This window comes from Schistocerca gregaria, chromosome 2 (genome assembly GCF_023897955.1).
Source record: "Schistocerca gregaria isolate iqSchGreg1 chromosome 2, iqSchGreg1.2, whole genome shotgun sequence".
Classification (NCBI taxonomy): domain Eukaryota; kingdom Metazoa; phylum Arthropoda; class Insecta; order Orthoptera; family Acrididae; genus Schistocerca; species Schistocerca gregaria.
Window position 1 is genome coordinate 751,170,838 of NC_064921.1, and position 26,396 is coordinate 751,197,233.

The window sequence follows — 26,396 nt, forward strand, 5'->3', positions numbered from 1 at the left end:
CATAAGAAATATCACTTTAAGTAAAACAATACAAAACCAGATTATAAAAATCAAAAACACTCAAAATTATTTCGTTTCACATCGGTAGAGCTTGTAAACTCAGTGGTGTGAGAGTGCACCATTTTTTTTCTGTTCTCTGTAGCCACAGATATTGAACTATCTCAACCAAAGAGTTTTCTGACCTAAAGCAGAGGTACTGAGATGTTGCAACAGGATGCCAGTGCATGAATTAAACTCCATGCTGTTTTATGACTACAAAGTGGAAGGCACAGAAAAAGATTAAAGAGATGAAATAGTGAAAGCAGCAGAGGAACAGCAATGCAAAAAGAGAAGGCCCAGTAGAAATTCTTGGATAACACAGGAGGTACTGAGTTCAGTTCATGAAAGGAGAAAATAAAATGAAGCAGGGGAAAGGGAATACAGAGGTCTGAAAAATGAGATTGGTAGAAAGTGAGAAATGGCTGAGCAGGAATGTCTCAAAAACTATTGCAAGGCTGTAGAAGACATATAAAACTAGGTGAAACCTGGAAACTACCTGTCAGAAAATAATTTAGACCTTTGAAGAAGAGAGGAGCAGTGTATGAATATCAAGAGCCCAACTGCCAAGCCATTAAAGAAGGGAAGTATAAAAGATGAGAACAATACGTTGAAGGGATAAAAAGGGAAATGAATTTGAAGGTAATATTATGGAAGGGGAAGAGGAAATAGACAAAGGTGAGTTGGAAGAAAGACCTGAGTCCAAGCAAGGATCCTGTAGTAAATGAATACACTCTTTGAAATTTTGACAGTAGTAAGAATATAATACATGGACTAAAAATTTATTTATAACTTGTACAGAAATCAGATTGTAATTATAAGAATCAAAGGACATGAAAGGGGAGCCATATCCTCAATGTTATTCAATTTGTACAATGAGCAAACCAAGGAGAAATTTAGAAATGGAATTGAAGTTCAGGGAGAAGATATAAAAGCTTTGCAATTTACCAGTGATATTGTAATTCTGTCAGAGACAGCTAAAGACTTGGAAGAGCAGCTAACTGGAATGGATAGTGTCTTGAAAAGTGATTATAAGATGATGATCTATAAAAATAAAACAAGGGCAATTGAATGTAGTTAAATTAAATCATATGAGATTGGGAAATGATGCACTAAAAGTAGTAAATGGGTTTTGCTATTTGGGCAGCAAATAACTGATGATGGCTGAAGCAAAGAGGATATAAAATGCAGACTGGCTGTAGCATTTGAACTGAAGGACACGGCAAACAATATAATTGATGTTGTCAAATCATAAAAGAACTTACCAGTGAGTGGTAGTGGTGACGTTCATCCATGATTACGAGTTGCTCATTGATATAGTTTTTTATCATACTACATCTCCTCTGAGAAAGAACAATAGACACCAATTTGAAGTGCTGTAATTTTATGAATATTTAAAATTAGATAAATTAGTTCATGGTGCTTTTGCAAATTATTCTTCAAGTGGCTACAAGTCTTTAGAAAGATAAGAAGTAATCTGTCACGTGGTGCATGACTTCAACTGATTTCCATCTGCAAATAGGATTAAAAAATAGCATAGTATCAGTTATAAACTTGCATGCCTTCAGTACTGCCTTAGGATGAGGAATGTACTTGGTGCACTGGCACTACAATTTTTTTTTTCTGTTCATGGGAACCCTTTATTGAGAAAATGAATAAGAATTATATCACAGATATTCCCCACTTTTGCCATCATTCTGACAGTTGCCACATTTTGCATGAAATTTGTCATTGGTGATGAACTTCCTACTCCACATGACCTCTTTAATTGGGCTGAATAGAGCATAGTTGCTAGGAGCCAGATCTGGCAAATATGGAGCCTATGGCAGCACAGTAAACCCTAAACCATAATTTACATATGGTGGCAATGGTCTGGCGAATATCAGTATGATTCCACTCCACAGACTAACATTTCTTTTCTAGAGTTTCATGGAAGAACCATGACTTGTCAATGGTGACCAGACACTCAAAGAACTCCACAGGTCCTTCACTCTGCTGTTGCACTAAATGTTGGCATATCTCCACAAGCTTCTGTTCCTGCACATTTATGAGGGACTGGAGCACCCATTGTGTACATACCTTCTTCATCCTCAAATTTTCATGGATGATGGTGTGGAGTGCTCCCTGTGATGGACCTGATGCCTTATCTAGTTCATCAAATGTGGTTCACCTGTGCTCCATTACAAGTCATTTCAACACTGGACAGGCATCAACACTGATGTCCAACTTAGTGCTGTGTCCCCACACGTGGCTACTAAACTCTTGTGGATATCTGAAGCAGTCATGCCTTCCCTCCAGAGAAACCGTACTGTCCACTATTACCTGTGGTTGTTTGCTTCCACGTTGTCTTATCACATATTCATGAGCCAGAACAAATGTTGCTGCAATGTGTCACCTATGGGAAGCAGCAACACCATCTGGTGGCAGTAAACAGCACTATAGTTTTTCTCATGCTTACCTTGAGGCACATTTCAAACTTCTACTATACAGGAGTTGTAGAGGGAGTGTCAGTCAGTATTGAATAGACTAATTATTTGTTAGATGTAAATTAGATGCAACATGAAGCTTCATTTACTCTCTTATTGTTGACAAAAACCAATTTACAACAATTTTGTTTCAGGTAAACCGAATGTATTGGTTATGTATTCCCCATCAAGAGGTGCCCATGTGAAAGCTGTTCGAGAGTTGGTCAACTTCCTACGAGAGCATTGTCGTATGAACGTACTTTTTGATTTGGATGATATAAAAGTCAGCCCAGATCCAGTAAGTGAAATGTTGAGTGATACAGTATGTCATCACCTCCTTGTCATTATTCAATCATTTCCTTTCATTTCTGTTCTTGTGAAATGTAATGAAGTCATCAGAAATAGTATAAATTTCTGTTGATTTGTGTTATTTTATGCTTTAGTTAAAACTGTTTGAAATATTTAAAATAAATTGTGAATAGTACTTTTTCCAGGATGGCATTTTAGCACAATTTTTGAGTTGTTGGTAGTTATCTTACTTTGTAACTAGTTTCTTAAATAACTCATTACCACATGCAACTGTTTAATTTCTAGTTCATTTATGCACTGTTGTACAATTTTGGCCTTGGATCATTTTGAAATACCATGTGCTCACATTCTCGACAGCATTTTATGCCGGGCATCAGTTTTTACGTTAACACTGTTAACTGCATGTTCCTGTTTGCTAGTAATTTCTACATTTGCAATAATTGGTTCTACTGCAGCCATTGAATGGATGAAACTGAAAAAAAATTAACAATATTTTTGTTGAATTAACAGTTTGTGTGGTTTGAGTGTCAATGAATTACTCAAACACAGATTGATTAAATAGTATATCTACAATATTTATTTATTTTGTCAACTGGTTTTCGACTTATCAAACAAATATATGTTGTAAAACATGCACGACTTACATTTACAACAGAAAAAAACTGCAGAATATGTTCTGTACATTGTTTTGAATTATAAGGCACATTTGTATTTCATAAATTGTTTGAAAAAGCACTCTTTTCTGTAGTAACATGAAGCTTTCAGATGATAAATTGCTGCCACCTAAGATTGGCTTAGATCATAGTTACATCCAAATCAATTGTTTGTTTGACAAAAGTATGATTGATTTTAGTAGTTTTTACCATTGTCATTAATATAATACCCTCAGGGGCTCAGTTCTCATTCGGTGAGTATGGGTTTGGTGAACCTAGTGTTCCTGAACTGGGAACTGCGAAGCACTGCCATTCCTTTGTCACCATAAGTTCTGAGCATGCTTCAGCGACCACCATATGACATGGCGGAGGAACCTTGTGTGTCACAGGGAATAGGGATCTTAGCTTTAGCACCCAGATCCTGAGGATGGAATAAACTTCTATTTTTTAATAATAATATTAAAAAAATACCTCTCAATCTCAAGGTGTGCTGCAAGCTGATGAGACGTACGGCTGTTAAGGTGGAACAGTCGTTAGTGGGCAACCTCCGGGAAACCAGCCGCACCTCAGTTGTATGAGGCTTACTCAGGCACATGGATCTCCATCTGAACGGACCCTTATTTTGCTAGCTGCTCATGGGACTGAGATGGAATCCTCGAAATCTTCTTCTCCTCCCAGTGGGAAGGGTGTACTGCCTGGGAGTATTCACACACATTCTTCAAAGAGAATGAGGGAGGCTAGTCTTCCTGATAATCATTTTGTTGTTAGTAAAGCGGTTCAAGGAGTCATGAATCAGAATGGCTTTGTAGTGACCAAGAGGAAGGAGGAGATGTTTGAAAAAGTGTCCCCCTTCTATATCCATAAAGGTTAGAAGGGCTTGCTAGTACCCTAAAGCATATTAAGTGAGTGTGAAATGGTGCCTTGCTGGTCAAGACTAACCAGGCAAAGCAGATGGCACTACTTCAGAAGTCACAAAAATTGGGTGAATATGACATCACTGTTGAGTTTCATAACTCCCTTAACTCCGGCAAAGGTGGTTACCTGCCGTGATATTATATAAATCGACATTGCCGAACTCAAACAAGAATGGGCATCACAGGGGGTAGTAGATGTGGAGCAAAGGACATACAAGAATAATGAAGAAATTGATAAGACTGCCACCTTCATTGTGACTCCTACACTACCTGAACACATCATGGCAGATTTACTCTGACTTAGGGTTAGCCCTATGTACCTAACCTTATGTGGTGCTTGAAATGCCATTGTTTTGGTCATACAGTGCTGAGTTGCAGAGGCAAAGCAATGCGGGGGAAGTGTGGAAAGTCAGCCCAAGAAGCTGGGACTGGCTGTGCATCTCCAGCAGTCTGCATTAACTGCTCTGGGAGCCACCCAGTCTGGAGCTGAGATGGCCCTGTTTTTGCAGAGGAACATAAAATTCAGGATATAAAAGTAACCAAGCAGAACTCCTGAGCAGAAGCCAAAAAGGAATACGAGGTGATGAAACCCCCCGACTCTTCAACACAGATGACATCCAGCATACCATTATCCAACACCAGCAGTTGTACTTGTACCTGCATGTACCAAAGCAAAGTTAAAGACATAGTGATTGAGGCATATATGATGGAAGAGACCAGTAATGTTTTCGCAGTGAGCATCCCAAAGGCATCCCAAAAGTGCAGTGCCTCTCAACACACACTTTCTTCAAGGAAAAGTGGCTCTCACCTCCTTGTTTCCCCCTCATCCCTGCTGGGAAAGGGAGCAGGGAAAGGATCTCAGCATTCAGGTCGACAGCTGTCCCAGACACCATCAGACATCATGGATTTTTATGCCTCATTACCAGACTCAGTCAGCCCCTCCACCCCACCTCCCTCTACAAGCGCTTTATGACATCATTGCAAGGACAGGGGTAAATCAAGACCACGTTGGTGAATTGGCTCCCTTACTCCAGTGGAGGATAAATGGATATAGGACTTATCTGGAGGAACTGAGACTCCTTGTACGGGCAGACCCTGTTGCCTGTGTCTTCAAGAGACTCGTTTTAAATAGAATGACACACCTGTATTTGGAGGCTATCACCTTCACAGTAAAGACAATCTTTCTGGTGACAGGGTGAAATGTGGGATTGCAGTGTTCATCAAGAACACTTTTCACTCCTTACTGTTCCCTTAACCAAAATACTAAAAGAGGTTCCCTTTTGAATACTGGCCCATGTTGTCATCATGGTGTGCTCTATGTACCTACCAACCCGTGAGCCTATTGACAGTGGGATCTTCTTCATGAACTGTCCCTTCCCTTTCTCCTTTTAGGGGACTTCAGTGGACACGGTGCACTATGGGGTTCTAACATCACTTGCCCCAAGAACCAGGTACTGCAGGATCTGATACACGCAATAGATGTCATACTGATGAACATGGGTCAATTTACTAATTTTAGCACCACTACTGGTTCGTCTCCAACCATAGACCTCACCTTCTGCTTGCCTGCCATTGCACACACTACTCAGAGGGCAGTGAACAATGAGCTTCATGATAGTGACCACTACCCTATCTGGATCCATCTGCTGATGGAGCAGATCTCTAAAGGAAGCCACCGAAATGGTTGTTCAGAAACGCTAACTGGATGCTTTTCAGGCAGTCAGCAGTTTTAAAGCAGTGTGATGGCATCCAGACTAGGTGGATTGCATTACAGCTGCGATTCACTGTGGTGCTGATACATCCATCCCAAGTCATTGGAAATGCCTAGGAGGTAACCTGTCCCTTGGTGGAACGATGAGTATATTTCTGAAATCGGGCATAGGAGGGTGGCTATGCACAAATTGAATCGATGCTCTACAGATGAGAATCTTGCAAACTTTCGGATGTTGTATGCAAAGGCGAGGAAGTAATTTGGGAAAGAAATCAGAGGTTTTGGCAAGAGCTCCTGAATTCCATCAATAGGTCCACATCCACAAGTAAAGTATGGGAAGCTTTCAGGAGAATCTCAAGGTGCATCTCTCGACCAGGGGTCTCTTGTTAACATTGCTGAGAGAGATATCTCAGACAATGGCTGAATCATATAAGTCCCTTATGGTTGATTCTAGCCAAGATCCTACTTCCCGTCAATATTTAGAGACACAGGAGAAGGCTGATTTTGATTTCCATTCCACCAACATGGAGGAATACAACCAGCCTTTCTCTCTGTGGGAGCTGTATGCTGCATTGTCAGTAGCTTATGATACAGCCCTGTGAAACCACCTGACAACCTACAGCCTGTTGAAACAGTTGGATGATGGATGAATTTCCCAACTCACGGGAAGGATGTATTTCAATCCCAATTATAAAACCAGTGAAGGATCGGACAGACTCTAGTAGTTATCGTACTATTAGCCTGACAGGCTGTGTAGGAAACACATTGGAGTATATGGTCAATCGGTATCTTGTGTGTGTTCTCAAAACCAGGTCCGTACTCTGTCACTCTCGGTGTGGATTCAAGAGATATCAATCCACACTCGATAATATGACCCTGCTCAAAGCAGCAATTCAAGTGTTCCTTCGTAAGCAGCACCTTTCTTCAATTGGAAAAGGCCTACGGTACTACCTGGAGGTGTAATATTGTATTGCAACTGTATCAGTGGGGATTCTGTAGATGCCTACCAACCCTCATAAAATCCTTTCTCTCAGCCAGATACTTTAGATACAATGTTGGGAATGTTCTGTCTGACCATGTTAAGCAGGAGGAGGGTATCTCTTAAGGGAGTGCTTTCAGTGTCACAGCAAAGGAAAAAAAATTAAGTGTTATGTAATATATTGTGTAATGTAATATCTTCTATAGACACCTTTTATTAACCTGACAAGTTCCACATCATTATGAAGTGTAATATTCATGATCTATGGAACAAGTACTAATCTAATCTAATCTAATCTCTAATCTTTGCCTTTGCAATAAACAGTATTACATTCACAATGCAACATCCTGTACAATGTTCCTTGTTTGTGGATGACTTCTCCTTCTTCTGTGCATCATCCTGCCTCGCAAGGGCTACTTGGAAATTGTGAATGACGATCAGGCAGTTGGATGAGTGATCTTACACTACAGGTTTTTACATTCTCTTAGGAGAAAACAGTTTCTGTTGATTTCAATTGTTTCTGCTGTCTGTTTAATTTATCTGTATTAAAGCTGGAGGACACCATTCTCACTTTTAAAGAAAAGGTGAAGTATCTGGGCCTTGCTTTTGATGGTAAGTTAACATGGGTGCCACACCTTAAAGAATTGAAACTGAGATGTCCCAAGGCCTTAAGCATTCTTAAATGTGTCAGTTAGAGATGTTGGGGAGCTGACTGGGCACATCTGCTCCAACTTTATAAGGCCTGTGTGAAACCCTGGCTTGAATATGGATGCCAGATTTGTGGGCCAGCAAAGCCTCCATACCTCAAAATGCTGGATGTAGTCCATCACAAGGGTATTAGGCTATCAACAGGGGCCTAATGCACAAGCCCTGTTGTTATCTTGTGTGTGGAGGCTGGTGAACCTCCGATGTCTATTCAATGTATCCTCCTTGTGGTATGCCAAGCATATAGGGCATTGTCCATTCCTACATGGCCAGCATCCAGCTACATTGTACAGCTGCTACTGGAATGGCCATACAGTCATCAGCCACAAGCAACAAAGCTATTTGGGATCAATGCAAAGAAGATCCTTGAGTTATTACAGGTGAGGGGGCATTAATGACTAAAGCCAGGGGTGGAGTAGAGCATCCCTCTGGCTACTACTAAGGCTTCCCCCCACCCCCCTCCTCCTCCTCCTCCTCCTCCTGCTCGCTGTCCGCTCCCTTTTTATAACAGATCTTTTACATTGGGATAAATTAATTTTAGTTTTTGTTAGATGTTTTCGTTTAATAGTCAAATAAATTGTAATTATGAATAATTTAATTAAGCATAGTAGAGAAGATAAAGTCAAAGAGACGTTCATTGGGCGGACATTGTTGTAATGTAACTTCATTGCGTTGTCCAGTTGTTAAAACAAGTCGTTTGTGTTTCGTTCTGCTGTTCGGTCGTGTGCGTATCTGAAAGGAATTAATTCGAGGACTATAATAAACTTTCACATAATAGTTACGATTTGATGTTCCAGCAAAAGGGGTTAACGTCAGTGTTAATTTGAATTGTGAGTGACAGGATTAGTTTTGACAGATATGTGAAAACGGACGTAATGAAAGTTGTTCACATATCATCCTTGAATGTGACTTTTTATTTAATTAACGATTGCGGGCTCATTAAAAGCTATTATCTCATGATTAGGATCAATCCCTCTTTCCTTCTAGATAGTGATTGTTCATTAACATTTACGTCATAAGAAAAAGGATTATTAATAAAAGATATGTTAAATGACAATTATGTGTTATTTCATTAGTGTGGAACCGACATATCATCTCTGAAATAACATTAATATATAATTTGTGTTAAATACTGAACTGAGAGAGGATATTTAACACAAATTATATATCAATGTCATTTCAGAGATATTACGTCGGTTCCACACTCACGGAATAACACGTAATTGTCATTTAACATCACTTTTATTAATAATCCTTTTTCTTATGACGTACATGTTAATGAATGATCACTATCTAGGAGGAAAGAGGGATTGATCCTAATCATGAGATAATAGCTTTTAATGAGCACAAAATCATTAATTAAATAAAGGATTCAAGGATGGTATGTGAACAACTTTCGTTATGTCTTTTTTCACATATCTGTCAAAACTAATCCTGTCGCCCACAATTCAAATTAACACTGACTTAACCCCTTTTGCCGGAACATCGAATCATAATTATTATGCGAAAGTTTATTATAGTCCCCGAATTAATTCCTTTCAGATATGCGCACTACCGAACAGCAGATCAAAACACGAATGACTTGTTTTAACAACCGAACAACGCAATGACGTTTTACATTACGACAATGTCTGCCCAATGAACATCTCTTTGACTTTATCTTCTCTAGTCTGCTTAATTAAATTATTCCTAATTACAATTTATTCAGCTATTTAATGAAAACATCTAACAAAATTAAAATAAATTTATCCCAACGTAAAAGATCCGTTATACCCTGCAAGATGTCACTTCATTTGTGACCAGGAAGGCCATGTATTGGTGGTAGGCTCAGCAGTTGGAAATGAGAAATAATAAATTATGCTCCATAAAAACTTCAGTTTGACCTTGGTTTACCTCCTCCTGTCCACAATGGGCTCAGAATGGGACGTTGCCTATTGACACAAGGCTTCCTCTAACATTGAGAGGAGACTCCAGTATTACAGAGACATGGGATACAGCTATCAGTATGACATATTTTAACTGGGTGTGTTTTTTATAACAACCTGTAGGTTGAACTGGATCTCCTACAGGATCTGCCCTCTATTTAAAATGATAATGAGGTGAGTGTTGTTTGTGTTTTAAGATTTTGTGTGGTGTCAAGAATTCTTCTTAGAATATTGGGTGTCAGATATTAATGTATCACAGAGTGGCCGGGATACTTATTATTTATAAGTAGTTATCCAGCTGTAGTTATATGTCCCTTTTTTAACCGTGCCTTTACAAGTATTTTGTCCATTATTTTATCTAATTATTCTGCTGAAGATTAGATGGGTAGATCACATAACTAATGAGGAAGTATTGAATCGGATTGAGGAGGAGGGAAGTTTGTGGCACAACTTGACCAGAAGAAGGGATCAGTTGGTAGGACATGTTCTGAGGTATCAAGGGATCACCAATTTAGTATTGGAGGGCAGCGTGGAGGGTAAAAATAATAGAGGGAGACCAAGAGATGTATACACTAAGCAGATTCAGAAGGATGTAGGTTGCAGTAGGTACTGGGAGATGATGAAGCTTGCACGGGATAGAGTGGCGTGGAGAGCTGCATCAGACCGGTCTCAGGATTGAGGACCACAACAACAACAACAACAACATCATTCTGCTGTGTCTCGTTAGGATTTTATTATGGGCTTTTCTGAAGCTCATCATGCTGGGGTTGCCTTTTGATTCTTGTGGGGGGCTGAAACTTGGTTTTCCATTTTATTTGACAGTTTTCTATAGATTTTCACAATTTTCATCAGTATATCTTTAATGCAAGGATACTTATGAACTTGCTGTTTTGTACTTTCCACCTCAAATCATCATCATCATTGTCATCATTAATATAATAGTAAGCCATATAAGGAAGAGGGAGATTGCTACTCACCATTAAGGTGACCTGTTGAGTTGCAGACAGGCACAACAAAAAGACTGATACACAGGCACAGCCAGAGCTGTCCTGAGCAAAGAAAACCTACAGACACTCACTCAAGGAAGCACACTTCAGACATCCTCAGCTTCACCACTAGCAGCTTGAACCAGAATGCAAATTTCACGTGAACAGCAACCTGGAGTGATGGAGTGGGGCGGGGAAGGGGAAGGGATAGGGATAGCAGGGTACGGTATGGGGTTGGGGGTGGGGGGGGGACAGAAGAGCACTGCCTGGCAGGGCATGTAGGGACTAGAGACTGCCAGGCACAGCATCAAAGCATGGAGTGTCGAGGCAGAAAAAAGGGGGAGGGGAGGGGAAAAAGAGCAGAGCAGAGCAGAGAAGGGAAGGAGTGGAAAAGCAAGGAAGTGGAAAGGACAGACAGCAATTAGGAGAGGGTGGCACACAAAGAGGATGAGGGAATGTGAGACAGGAGGAGGTGATAGGACAAAGGGAGTGTAAACTGTTGAATGAGGGGTGTGGGGGCAGTAGGTTACCATAGGTTGAGGCCAGGATAATATCGGGAGCGGAGAATGTATTGAAAGGATAACTCCCATCTGCATAGTGCAGAAAATCTGGTGGGTCCAGATGGCCTGGATTGTCATCAAGGATGTTATGTTCTGCAGCAAGTTTTGCCACGAGTGGTCTACTTTGCTTTTGGCCACAGTTTGGCGGTTGATGTTCATTGTGTGGGACAGCTGGTTGGTAGTCGTACAAATATAAAAAGCTGTGCAGCGGTTGCAGCACGGCTGCGACGCAACATAGCTTCCTTCTCAGGTGGCCCGTCCTTTGTTGGGGTAAGGTAAATCTGTGACAGGACTGCAATAGGAAGTGCTTGGTGTGTGGGTTGGACAAGTCTTGCACCTAGGTCTTCTACAGGGATATGGTCCCACGAGGCAAGGGATTGGGATTGGAAGTGGCATAGTGATTGAGTAGGATGTTGTGGAGGTTGGGTGGGCGACAGAACACCATTTCAGAAGGGATGGGAAGGATCTTGGGTAGGATGTCTATCATGTCAGGCCATGATGAGAATAATCAGAGCCCTGACAAAGGATGTGGTTCAGTTGTTCCATTCTGCAGTGGTACTGAGTGACGAAGAGAGCACTCTTCTGTAGCTGACTCCTCCTAGATGGCCAGGGTTGTGAAGCAGCCATTGATATCAAGCATGTTGTGCTCTTGGGTGAGCCGGCTGTAAAAGAATACTCTCATCGTCACCCAGTACCATCCTGGACTGGAACAACTGCACCACATCCTTTGTCAGGGCTTTGATTACCTCTCATAATGCCCCGAAATGAGGGACATCATACCTAAGATTATAACGATATGTTTACGTAATGTGTATACATAAATATACAGTTATAAATGTCCCCATTCGTAGTTGCTAATTATAACATCATGCTTACTTTTGTGCTGTAACATATAGCCATAATCAACAGTGGAAATATATTTGTGAACGCTGACCGTGTGCGGCTGTTTCTTGTTGGATCGTCTGATCAGTCAGAAGTTGCATTGCAGAGAAGAGTAAATGCCTATTCAAAATATAATTATTTTTGGATAGCTCAACATGAATTTCCTAAAGAACCGTAGTTTATCATGCATTTACCAGTAGAATATGGTGCGGAGAAAATAGTTCGCCACATACAACTTCCGTCCGATTTCGACAAAAGAATTCGTGACTGTGAACTCTCTATTTGGCAGAAACACATAGAGAAAATTAAATAACTTCATGAAGAAGTGAGACATAGATTCTATATTAAATAAATAGTTCATACACTGGTTCCATTTTGCTCTGAATTTATGGCAATTAATAGATGAACTTACACTAGAATGAAGAATTTAACATGGATGCCGTTTTGATTGGCACTTCTCTTCTTGTAATGAAAATAATTCCTTTGACATTTTCACATACACGTCGCACAATAAATCTACTGCTATGCAGTATTGCACTTTCAGTATTGCACTTTTACTTAACACTAAAATATTGTTATTTTTAACTCCTTGCGCTCTCCCCCGCTTGCGCTCTCCCCCGCTTGCGCTCTCCCCCGCTTGCGCTCTCCCCCGCTTGCGCTCTCCCCCGCTTGCGCTCTCCCCCGCTTGCGCTCTCCCCCCCCCCCCCTTGCCTCTCCTTCCCCTTGCCTCTCCTTCCCCTTGCCTCTCCTTCCCCTTGCCTCTCCTTCCCCTTGCCTCTCCTTCCCCTTGCCTCTCCTTCCCCTTGCACTCCCTTCCTCTTCCGCCCTTCTCCTTATTTCTTATTTGCCCTCCTCCATTTTTGCTCCTCCCCTTTTCCTCCCCTCCCCCAAACCCCACCTCCTAACACTGTGCCTGGCAGTCTCTAGTCCTTGCACGCCGTGCCAGACAGCACTCTTCTCTTCCTCCACCCATATCCTGCTATCCCTCTCCCTTCAACATCCCACTCCAGATTGCTATTCGCATGACACTCACATATCGCCAGAGCTGCCGGTGGTGGCAGTCAAGTGTGCGTAAGGTGTACTTAGTAGTGTGAATATGTGTGTTGCGCTTGTCTGCAACTCGAGGGTTATCTTTTGGGCGAGTAGCAATCTATCCTATTCCTTATATTGTTGTTATTCTAAGTTGATGTTTCCATTATAATAGCAATCAGTTATGCCTGTCCAGCTTTCATAGATATAATAATCATACCCGTAATATGAAATTTCGCTTTCTGCCGCAATTGTCTTAATTTTGTGCTTTATTCTCATAACCTATCATTTTTAAAGGAAGCTTATGAGCAGATTACAAATGCTGTAGTCCATCATTTAATCCGTTGTGTGCTCTCTGATTTTTTTGTTCAACTTAATACAACTTTCATGTCTGGCAAAGGTGAAGCTAGACATGATGAAAACTTTTTTGAACTGTGTTATAAATCCCATATTTAACTGTATGTTCTCGTATAACTGGTTGGATAAGTCAGTTCACGTCAGCAGATCATCAAAATACAACAGTGCCACACTGCCTCAAGAAGGCTTGTCTAGTGAATATTGTGCAACTCATGCCAGCCTTCAAGTTCATGTAGAGTCCTCATGTTATGTCGTTAAGATTGGAAATAAAGTGGCAGATGTAAGTGTGACTAATAATTAAGAATAGTGCAATGCTCGCACTAGCTATTAGATTTGAAGTTGGAAGTACGTGAAAATAGTTGTTGAAGCAAGTAATATTGCATAGCTTGCTGTGAGATTTGGTGCATTTTATCTTCGTATTATGTGTTTAAATAAATCAATGAACTGAAATGTCTGTGATTTTGTGCAGGATCCCGTCCGCTGGTACACCACATCCTTGGGAATTGCAGATTATGTTCTGATGGTTGCTTCACCACCTCCTCCAGGGATTCCTGATAAATTTGGCTGTCTACATCCGGCGCTCAACCTGGAACATGGAGCAGGGGAATCATTAGTTGATCCAGACCTTTTGTCGATGCAGTTACTAGCACCTTGTCTAGCTAGACGACGACCTCGCGTTGTAGTTTGCCTACCTCCTGGCACTACTGTCCAGCATTTGCCACCTGAAATCCGCACTTTTCGTACCTACTGCTTGCCCGCAAAACTGGAACCCATGCTGCGAGCACTGCGCGGTGTTGGTACAGTTCTTCCATGCTTGCCACCACCTCCTGGAGCAGAACGTAACAAAGCAGAAGCCCGCACTCGAGTGTCGGCTGCCATGAAGGCAGCAGAGCGAGATCTGAGGGAACGGCCACCCGCACCAGGGTCCCTCTCTCCCTGGGAACGACCATGTCCAGAGCATTCAAATTTATCTAAATTGGAAATTCCAGTAAAACAAAAATCTCCACTTCAGATGGAAATTAGCCTTGAGAAATCCACTGGTGAGCTTCTTGGACAGAGGCAGATTGTCACTAATAAGGTGTTTCCTGGATGCATTGATGAACTTAACCTACTGAAATCTGATGATGAGGAAAAGGAGCCAGATGAGCAACAAGAAGTGCAGGAAGAGGATATGCAGGATCTTTTACACGATTTTATCCTCTGATTTAAATGTGCCATTTTTTTGCCATTGTTTATTCTCTTGTAGGATAGTAGTATCTCCCTTGTCTCACTCTTCCCCTGGCGCAAAATTTCCTTCATCAATAGTTTATTTTATCACTTGGCAATAGATGGCTTTTTCCGCTTATGTTTCATAGCTCCAAACATTTTGTCATATACCCTTTGGACAAGGTGACGGATATCAATATGGTACTTAGTATAACAAAAAAGAAAGGATTTCACTACATAAGAAGGAATAATTTAAAGAGTTTTACTGCCAGTGTAGTAAATGCTTCTATACCTAGATCAGGATAACAGTGTTTGACAGTAAGTTGTTACCTGGACAGATGCCATAGCAATAACCAATCAGAGAATGAGGTACATCACATTATGTACTCGTTCCACTATAATCATATTGTGCAGGTGCCATTAATTACAGATTATGCTTGTGGCTGACAACATAATTGTAAGATTTGTTTCTACTATGAACTTCTTTTTTTTCTATGTAGGAATTTAATTTAATACAACTGATGCATTCACCTACCAGCAAGAACATGCAGAAAAGTGCTGAGTCACTTACAATCCTGCAAAGTGGGTTCAATACTGTTCATTAATGGGAGCTGTGTTAACATACACAGTTCAGAACCACACAGTGGCTGTTACAGGGGGGGAGGGGGGGGGGGCTGGGTGCTTACAAGACTGTAAAATTGTCATTTTTTAATATAGACGAGTTGGTCAATTGCAGGACATATCCTGCCACAGGAATTAATTTCTGGAGGTGACAAAAAAAAAAAAAAAAAACTAATTATATCCTAGAGAAGTGGTGGTTATTCACTCAATAGATGAATAAAACACCTATACTCCTGATTCCGGGAGGGGGACCAGTGACAAAGGCCCTCACTTGCCCGCCCTTGTGGGCTCATGAGATAGATATACATGTGCTGCCTCAGAAGCTGTTCTTGCTCAATTCAGTTGATTTTAATCTTCTTTTTTTGTCATTAATACAATGATCAACAATTTTATGAGAAGTATAGTTTCAGAGTCTACTGTATAGTCTATTGTTTAAATCAACAAGATTAACTTTCATAGAGTGACCATATGTCCACCATGTGTGAAACAAATTGAAACCCCGTCTGCCACTTTTTCGGTCAGGGATGTTAATGCTGTGCCATGTGCCCTTGAAATTGCGTTCAACTAAGTTGAAACAGCGTACACTAGTGTCTTTTTATCTCAAAAAACTATAAACAGTGACAATTTCCGTGTATATTGGCTACAACAAGGAAAGTTTTAGTTAAAATGTGGAATCTTTTCTATGCATGTAAAGCTGCAAGATGACTGCAAACATCATGTTTGTCCTACCATATTAACTGTACTCATTGTTCACAAGCTGAACATAAATCAATGTCATTTGAACAGGTACCACCTGAAGATTATGGTGTAAACTTTGAAATGTTTTGTGGTGATTGGCACAGAAATTCTGTACTTTTGTTGGTATTTTAAGCGTAAGCCACTAAAACCAGTCCATTATAGAAGAGAATATTTACAAAAAAAATACATGTTACAAGTAACTAATACAAGAAAGTTAAATAATAATAATAATAATAATAATAATAATAATAATAATGACAATGACTTAAAAATGACAAAATAATTTAATGATGTTTCATTTTTTGAATGTTTAGTTGGAATTCCATTTTTATGATGATTTTTATGGGCATTACATTTTTACAATGTTTTTATGGGCATTTCATTTTTACAATGTTTTTATGGGCATTTCATTTTTACTATGTTTTCATTAACATTGCGTTTTCACATTCCGATAGGCTTGGTATATACTTACCTTACAACCTTGCCTCTTTGCTCAAACGTGTCAGATTCACATAAATTATCTATTCTGCAGATAAAATAATACTTGAGGAGCCGTTTTGTAAGTTTCAAATTATCAGTTTCTTTGCGAATTCAGTTGTTGTAAAGAAGGTGGTCACTGTTCATGAACAGTTGTACTTGGCATGGAAAGAATTAACTTCCACCATAAGGCTTTAATAATAATTATTCTACATAAAAAAATAGAAATCATCTGTATCAGTGTATAAGAAAACAAAGGAAAATACAGGATGGAACATAATAATATAATGAAAAGGATAGTTGCTACTCACCATGTAGTGGAGGTGCTGAGTTGCAGAAAGGCACCAAAAAGACTATCAGAAAGTTAGCTTTCAGCCATAAAGGCCTTTGTCAAAAGCAGACAACATGCACACCCTCACACAAACACAACTCACTCACACATGACCACCGTCTCTGGCTCTAGCTGCCAGACACTGTGGTCATGTGTGTGCGAGTTGCGTTTGCCCGAGGATGTGCATGTTTGTATGTTGTGTACTTTCAACAAAGGCCTTGTTGGCTGAAAGCTTACTTTCCAACAGTCTTTTTGTTGTGCCTTTCTGCGACCCACCATCTCCACAGTATGGTGAGTAGCAACTATCATTTTCATTGTATTGTTAATGTAATAAGAACATGGAATAAAATTAAATTATAGACTTACTCTGTGCTACTGATGCTTCATTAATACCATTGTCTTGCAAATTGTCGAAAACTTGCTTTCTGGCTAGTGGTTATAAGATTTTTTTATGTGGTGGAATAGTTAATAGTTGGTATTGACTTGTGCAAAACATACCTTTGCCCATTTGTCTGATATATGTATTTTTCTTCAAAATGAGTTGAACAGAGATAATTGGCTATAGTAGAAACCAGTAGTCTCGTTTCTAGTTACAGCCCATATTTTCGCGAGCTCCTTGTTGTTTAAAGGAAATCTGTATTTATTAATAACCAGATTACTTTCCTGCAATTATCTTAAGCATAATTCCAATTCCGATATAGTCAATGACTCTTTAATTAACATTAAAAATATGTGTCAGATTTTATTTTTATACTAATGTTCTTAGTTGTAAGATGAAAAATGTGTTGTTTTATCACTTTGATTTGTGCAGTTGATGAAGGCACAGCAGGTATTGTTAATTTATATTTTATTGCACAAATCCTCAGGAAAATTAAGTATTTCACTAATAACAAAACAGCCAACATTTCAGACACAAAAGCAGACTGACTATTCATAATGTTCTGAATAAATGAAGTGTGGTAGAGTCGGAATTAGCTGCCACAAAGACACTGCCACTAGTGTTTTAGCCTCTCTGTGAAATTTTATCTCATTTGTTTGAATGTATTGGATTTCACTTACTACTGGAATTGCCTAGTTATGTTTGAACACTCACTCTGATTATGAGTGAGTGTTGCTCAATCACAAGATAACTGCAGAAGATCACAAACATATTTCTTCTGTGAAGCATTATGAATTTTTTTTGTAAAGCTCAGTGTTAATGAACATAGGCTCTGATGAAATGCTTTCCTGAATTTTTGAAGGTATATCCTTAGATGGACTAATTGTCTTGGGAACTGTTATGAAGAGAAAATGTATATCTTTTTACTTAATGTTGTTACATAAATAAGAATGCTCCAAAAAAGTAGAGGATGAAGTCAGTGATCTCAAGAATGCTGAGCAAAAATTTTTATTTGTATTTAATATATACATTGCAGTGGCTTTTTTAAGTGCATACATGAGGCTAGATACTTATTCTTCAGTTGGCTCTCTAATAGAAGAAGAGAAGTGAAAGCAAATAAAGAATTCAGACTTTAAAGTTCATTAATTACTTTAAAAAAAAAGGAAGAAGAAGAAGAAGAAGAAGAAGAAGGAGATACTTCTTCTTGTAACTGGTGGGAATAAAATCAGTCTTGGAACTTTCTGGACAGACAGTGCAGGTCGTTCCATGAAATGTCAGGTGAACTCCCAGATGACAATAATTTCTTGCCACAATATTTTGAATACACATGAAGATGACGAGAAGACTGTCTGAATGTTGTGACAAGAAGTTATTGATCTGTGGCAGTTGGTTTAAAATTTCACGAAGCCTGAGAAAAGGTGTTAGAATGCTTTCATATATTTGATTCCAAGTACCTTATCTTCAGAGTGGGTGCCAGATATTCAGGCACAACACTTCCAGTGAAATGCCTCTCAAAACTCTCAATTGAAGAAATCTCCTTTGTTATAAAGACTGTTTACATATTGTGCTCATTTCTTTTACTAATCTAGTTTATGGTGCTATATAATATCTATGTTATGCATAAATTTTGTAGTAGAGTTGGTGATTTTTGTAACTATATTCCATTGACAAGTACTGTATATTGATAAGTGACATGTTTTCAATTATATATTTTCTGCAGTAGTTGCATACCATAGCATGGGAAGTGTGTCAAAATATGAAGCATTTGGGACTGGTGAAAATTGTTTTGTTACATTAATATGTATTTTTTTGTGTTTTCTGATGTAGTGGAGAGTTTATGCAAACAACTAATTCATAGAAGTGTCAGAAAAAGAGCAAAAGAAAGTAACATGGAAAGCTTCATGTTTGGATAAAAGATAACACAGTAATAAAATGTATGTATTGTGATCTGCTTTCCAATCCCACAGAAGGATTACAGTTTGTTTGTAATTTCCATATGAGTAGGTTTCTTTTTGAAATATCAAGAAGAGTGGAAGGAGAAAATAACAAAAATAGGATGATGTTTCATGTGGCTAAATACATCATACATTATAAGAGATCAAGAGAAACAACTAAATGTTAGCTAATGTTTCCCTTTTGCTCTATTTCTGTGTTTTGAATGTGTACACAGTCCTCTGCAAACCATGGGGCCTACTTTTGCTTATTTATTTCACCTCTTTATATTACAAGGAATACGACTGAATTACTAGTTGCTTGTAACTACATAACTGGGAACTTCAACTTTTTCTGTCCTGTTGATGTTACTAGCATAGTTTCCTGGCAGAGTGTTTCATCTTCCCCATTCTCTGTCACCACCACCACCACCAATAACAACAACACCACATACATTACACTACATTATAAATGTACTCATCAAAGTCACCTACATTCCACTAATGCACTTGAGACACCGCACTTGTACTTTACAAAGGAAAAGTGCCATTGTGTGTGAAGAAAGAAAACTTTTCGAATTAGGTGTCCCAACTTACATTTCAGGGTGCCCTACCCAACAGTGCTGTAAGTGTGTAACTTTTTTTCCACCTTGGCATTAACCCAATTCTACGTTTGTCAAACATGACAGTATACCTGATACAATCATTTGTGACTATTTTTATGGTTAGAATGCTTAGATTTTACAAATCTTTAATGCATTAATTTTTCAGAGTGCAATGTTCTCTCTGTATTCTGCATGATAAGTTATTTTCATAATAAGCAAATGTTACAACAGAAAAGGGAGAACTTTATCTATGATTTACTTATTGATGTATCCCAGACAGCGATCTAATTGGGAGAGATCATGTCTCCATAATTAAGAATTGGTAAATTTTGGAAGACTTTGGGGCACTATTTTTTTGTGTCCAACCCTCCAAACCTTTGTTATCAAATAACACTGTGTGCAGTGGCACTGTAGTAGTTGATATTGAGTTCTGTGTTTCATTTTTATGTGTTGTGTTGGAGGGGTCTCCATGTAAGAACTGCAGTTTGGTTTCTGTAGAAATTGTAGACAACTTTCACTCTCTGTAAATTATTATTGATAACCTTAGAATTTCAAAGTGTGTGTTCCAGTGAACATTGTCAAAAGCTATCTCTAAATCTACAGATGCTACAAATGTACATTTGGCGATTATAGTTCCATTACGGGCACTGCCTACAATTCCTTCTTAAAAAGAAAGCTTGTTAACAATGATGACAGTAGATGATCAGTATGAAGCACAAAGCCTAAGTGTTAGTGGGTGTAATGTGTGAAGAAGGTGAGGACTTCCCCCTTAAAGTAGTCTCTGTCTCTCTGCTTCCTGCGTGACACTCCATATGAGCCCAAAGAAAAAGTTTACTGACTGTAGTTATCACTTACTCAAATTGCGTTACATAAAATTTGAAGCTTCTTTGTAATGCTTCTAGAACAATTTTGTTATTATAAGCTGCCTCATGACTGGTCTATGTAGTGCAACTGTAGTTTAAAAATATTTTGTTGATGTCATATGTATATTGTCTGTTGTTCTAGTATGTAGAGGGAGTAAATTAAAGGCTTGAAAACTTAAAGCTTTACAATATAGCTGTCTATGACTGAATGGTCTTTTAGCTCTGCTAGTGTTACTAGATCTGTCATAATCATAATGTTATTTTTTGTAATTGCTTCAAAAATCTTTAAAACTGTCTTACTGTACTGAGAGAGTTTATCACACTATTTATGTTATTAATAATGTTGAAGTTATGCTGTTACATTATATTCTAGAAATAGTTGTTTCAGTTGCTGTTTTTGTTTCTTTTTTGTAAGTGTTTACTTTGCTCAGTTAGCATTAGGTGATTGACTAAACATTTAAGTACAACTGCACCAGCACTGTTAATATATTCTATATCTGATGAATTGCACCACTGTTAATAATAGATATTTGTACTGTGTGTGATGTTATATAAAATTCTGTGCAAGACAATTATGTTTTTAATACTTACTTTGTTTGCAGAATATGTTTTACTGTATGCATTGGCTTCAGGTGTTACTGGGTAAAAGTGGATGAGAATTTTATATGTGACTGGAGCTTATGACTGAAGACTAACGCATTGGCATTGTATTTCAGATATTTAGATTGGTTGCGAGATGTTGTTCTATATGGTGCTCAGATTTTTGTCAGTAATGTTAAGGTTGATATGTTTGACTGACTTAGATTTTTAATCTCTCCCTCCCTCCCTCCCTCCCTCCCTCCCTCCCTCCCTCCCTCCCTCCCTCCCTCCCTCCCTCCCTCCCCCCCTCCCCCCCTCCCCCTCCCCCCCTCCCCCCTCCCCCCCTTCCCCCTCCACCTATCCATCTCCACCTCTCCCCCTCTGTGTGTGTGTGTGTGTGTGTGTGTGTGTGTGTGTGTGTGTGTGTGTGTGTGTGTGTGTGTGTGTGCGCGGGCGCGCGCCGGCGCGGGCGCGCGCGGGCTCGGGCGCGGGCGCGCGTGGGCGTGGGCGTGCACGTGCGCGTGTGTGCGTGGGCGCGTGCGCATGCATATGTTTGTGTATATATCATATACTTCGTGTTATGGCTCTTGTTCTCCAAGTGCAATTCTTGTGTCACATTTATGTAATGCAATAAATATAAATTGATGTAATATATGTTGTAATGCATTGCAAAATACATTTTACAGTATACATTAAAAGTTGATACTAATGACTGAGAAATAAATGTAGCTTATCAAATAGCATATTCAGAAAAAGGAAGTCAGAAAATGTATGGTATTAATGGTTAATTATAAAATACTTTCACAATGTTCCCGACGTGTAGCAACAGTGTTCATGAGGAAAGGGAGACATGTGGTGGCATAGTCAACAATGATTTTGCAGGATATTTTGACAGCGGCAGTGACAGTGGTAGCGATGTTTTACCTCCTGTACGAAAACGGTGTAAGCGGCTCGTGACTGAAGATGATACTGACGAAGAAGAGCAAACCTACCAGTAGCAACAATCTGAGTCGTTGAATGTGGCAAAAGGAAGACAATGAACCAACAATCTGGACATATATGGAGCTTTGTGGAATAAAGGAAGCCGCTTTACAGCATGTGAGTACAAGTATAATAGAATTAGACGTTTTCTATTTAATATTACATTTTGGGAAAACATCGTAAGTGAGACAAATACATATGCACAAGACATACTCAACAATGAACAGAAGAGACAAAAATAGACCAAAAGTGGTCTCCTATTGGCTGTGATGAAATAAAAATATACATTGCGCAATGTATGATCATGGCTGAAGTAAGGAAACCGTTATAGAAACGCCAATATTTAGGGAGACGGTACCATTCAGGAGACTTCTGCACATTAGTGGATTTCTGCATCTAGCGAATAACAGTTAGCTAGCAACACAAGTAAGCTGTACAAATTAAGACCAGTCATAGATATGTTCAATCAAAAATTTAAGGAAGTGTACACAATGCAAGAGAATATTGCCATTGATGAATCATTAATGAAATTTAAGAGGCGCTTATCCTACAAACAATTTAACCCATCAAAAAGAGCGAGATTTGGTATTAAAATTTATAAATTGTGTGAGTTGAGTTCAGGATAAGGCTATGATTTTAAGAAATACACAGGTAGTGACAAACGTGATGCTAGTGGTAGTGCCTTTGAAATTGTAGTTCTAGAACTACCACAGTCAGTATTACACAAATGCCATACTCTGTATTTACATAACTAGTTTTCTGCACCAAAACATTTCAAAACTCTCCTCACCAATAAAACTAATGTGACTGGAACAGTGTGCTCAAACAGAAAAAAATATGCCCACAGTCTTCCTGAAGGCAAAATTAAAGAAGGGAGAATATACAGTGAGGAGTTGTAATGGAATATTGGCACTAAAATGGAAAGATAAATGAGATGTTTACATGCTTTCCACAAAACATTCAACAGCAGAAATGATTGCCACAGACACACCTCTCCGCAATGTGTCGTGGAAACCGAAATGTGTCATAGAATACAATAGAGGCATTATTGGAATTGATCACCAAGATCAGATGCTCGTATGCTTCCCTGTGATGAGAAAATGTATGAAAGGATACTGCAAGATATTCTTTTACCTATTTAATGTTGCTTTATTTAACACGTACATTTTGTATTACAAAATACATTGCGGCAAACAACAGAGCTACACACAATATAGGATTCACATTGCAGAATCATTGTTGAAAACTATACCTTTACCGGAATATAATCGAAAGGGACGATTAGCATCCGGCGATATACCACAAAGACTGCATGTGTAACATTGGGTGCATTTTCCCAAATGTATTGATCCAACACCAACAAAAGTAAATCCTGTGAGAGCTTGTGTAGTGTGGAGCAAAACAAGGTGGGAATGCAAAAAGTGCAGGGTTACATTACATGTGACATTGTTTTGAATGATGTCATACAATCAAAGACTATTAAATTCATGTACACGTCATTGTGAAGACGTTGCATTTGAAAATATGTTTGCCAACGTACTAATGTAAGAGGTCCCAGAATGTTTTGAACAAAATATTATACAGTCTTAGATCATTGCATTGTTGTGAATATTATTATTAAGATGTATTTCATCAATGTATGTTTGCTTATAAAGGGAAATAAAATGTTTGTGAACATATTGTTGCATTTGAGACAATGAATGTTTTGTTTCCAATGGTCAACTAATCGTCATTATTTATGATACCTGTAGAAATCTCACACGCGTACTTACAAATCCCGAGGGCGTCTGCATGACTTTGGATGCCAACAGGTGTAGTGCATCGCAGCCTTAGCGTGTGTAAGCGCTGGGAATCGTAAGGCGCATCTGTACCTTGCAGCTACTTACGGCTCACGCTAACGGAACTTAAATTGTAAGACAAAGGGTTAAATGTCTGGATGTAATGTTGCAAAGTGATACAAGATGGAACAAGCATGTGAAAACTGTGGTACAGGCGGCAAATGGATGACTCCAGTTTATTGGGAGAATTTTAGGAAAGAGTGGTTGACTTGTAAAGGAAACCTCATATAGGACACTTGGGTGACCTATTCTTGTGTACTACTTGAGTGTTTAGGATCTGTACTATATCGGATTGAAGGAAGACATCGAAGCAGGTCAGAGGCCGGCGGATAGATTTGTTACTGGTAGATTCAAACAACATGTAAGTGTTACACAGATGCTTCAGGAACTCAAATGGAATCCCTGCAGGGAAGGCAATGTTCTGTTCGAGAAACACTATTGACAAAATTTAGAGAACTGGCATTAGAAGCTGACTGCCAAACGTCTCTACTGCCACCAACATAAATCGCACGTAAGGACTACGAAGATTAGATATGAGAAATTGGGGCTCATACGGAGGCGTACAGTCATTTTTCCCTCACTTTATTGGCAAGGAGACCAGGAGGGGAAAGTAGTGTTACAGGGTACCCTCCGCTATGCACCATACAGTGGCCTGCAGTTTCCTCAGTTGTACAAAAACTGCAATTCTAGAATGAAGTCATAGAAATAGTGAGTTTTTATTCTTAGGGCAGTTGTAGATAAAGACTAGATTGAAAGCAAAAGAAATAAATAGAAGAGGTAAAATGGCTTGGAGTACTTTAGTTACACAGTAAAGTGTTCAAAATGGAGACTCAATTGTGTCTAGAACAGAAAGTTCACTATCAGAGTGTATTACCAGTTTCAGCTTCTGGCCATGACACACAGACAATAGTGTGAAACCCATTCAAAGCTTATGTTCAGCTATGTGACCAATGGCAAGACATATTTAGGTAATTAATAGAAGAGAGAGGAAAACAAACAAATTGGTCAGGGAACAGACCATAGTGGAATTAATTATGACTGCATTGACAATGAAATGGGTGCATCACATAGCCAGCAAATGGATGATAGACAGAACCAAGGAAGTATTTTGCTGTATTCTGGAGATACACAAAGACATAATAGAAAATTATTGGATGAAATTAGAAAATGATTAGAGGCAGTTTTATATTGAAGTTGGTATCAAATGTCTGAGAAATATTTTTCAGATTATCAGGGAACAGTAGTTGAAACAATAGATGGCAGTTCACAATGGACTGTACTGCTTGTCTCATTACTTATTTTGCACAACATTCCTTTTTCTTGCTTTTGCTGAGTGAGTGTACTACCCACAGTAGATGCATTGACAAAAGGATAAATCAATAAGACAACAGGGAATGAAAGCATACAAAATAACACCCGCCTCTCATGCCAGCACAATGAGAGAACTAATGTGCTGATTGCATTTCCTGATTAATTTGACTACATGTACATGTTGACTCGATTTTAGCTTGTTAGTTAGCAAAGCCCTACTTAATTTCGGACATAAAATATTTGTTTAGTGTATGGCCATTAATGTTTGTGAAGGGTAGGCGTTAAATTATAATTAATGGACTGAAAAAATCAAGCTAGAACAACAGAACTTGCTGATGGTGTTACTCCTTTCTGACATATGTACTCTTCAATACATTTTTCCCAGTGTTGGGTGATTTGACAAAGACCATGTTGGTAATAGTGTGCATTTTGGCTGATCAGGAAAAGTTTTACATTGAAAATTACCACGGTCTCATCCTGTAAATACGTCCTATGTAATTGTTTCTTCATCTGAGGAAAGAGGGAGAAGTCATTGGGTGTCATATCATAAGTATACAGGAGAGGGAGGGACGGCCAGAGATTGCGGTCGTGTGTACATGAATTGTGTCTGAGTGATTGTGTGAATGTGTGTATGCTCTTGTTTTCTGACAAAAGCTATGATGAAAATTTAATTGCGAAAGTGTGATTGTCATTTCTGTGTGGTTGTCTGCAGGTCAGCAATCATCTGTACGATGAGTTGCTACCCATCCTCATTGTTATTGATTCTCAGAGTATTTGAAAAACTTATCTGTTGTGTGGATTGGTCTCATTTCATCAACATGCTGTCTGTGGCTCGTCAATAGCTGGCCACAGATTGGATTTCCGTAACATTGCAAAACTGCAGGCCGTTTCTGCGGGTATGTGCAATGGACTGGGCCAGCCGATCCGAAGCCATTCAGTTCCCTCTAATGTGCAGGCCCTGCCCCTTGGGTCAAGTCTCAGCAATCTGCCTGCAGGCTGCATCTGTTAGTGTGTAGCATAATGCG

The 26,396-nt window shown here is 39.2% G+C and overlaps 1 protein-coding gene across 4 annotated transcripts in view; it reads left to right on the forward strand.

The window, feature by feature from the left end:
• LOC126334932 (uncharacterized) overlaps window positions 1-23,901 on the forward strand; it is a 170,704-nt gene extending 146,803 nt beyond the window's left edge. For all 4 annotated transcript variants that reach the window (XM_049997672.1, XM_049997671.1, XM_049997673.1 and 1 more), the window contains 2 exons: window positions 2,657-2,799; window positions 13,981-23,901. In XM_049997672.1, coding sequence (XP_049853629.1) covers window positions 2,657-2,799; window positions 13,981-14,715 — 878 coding nt within the window. In that variant the 3' untranslated portion in view covers window positions 14,716-23,901. The remainder of the gene's footprint in view (window positions 1-2,656; window positions 2,800-13,980) is intronic.
• The last annotated feature ends 2,495 nt before the right edge of the window (window positions 23,902-26,396 follow it).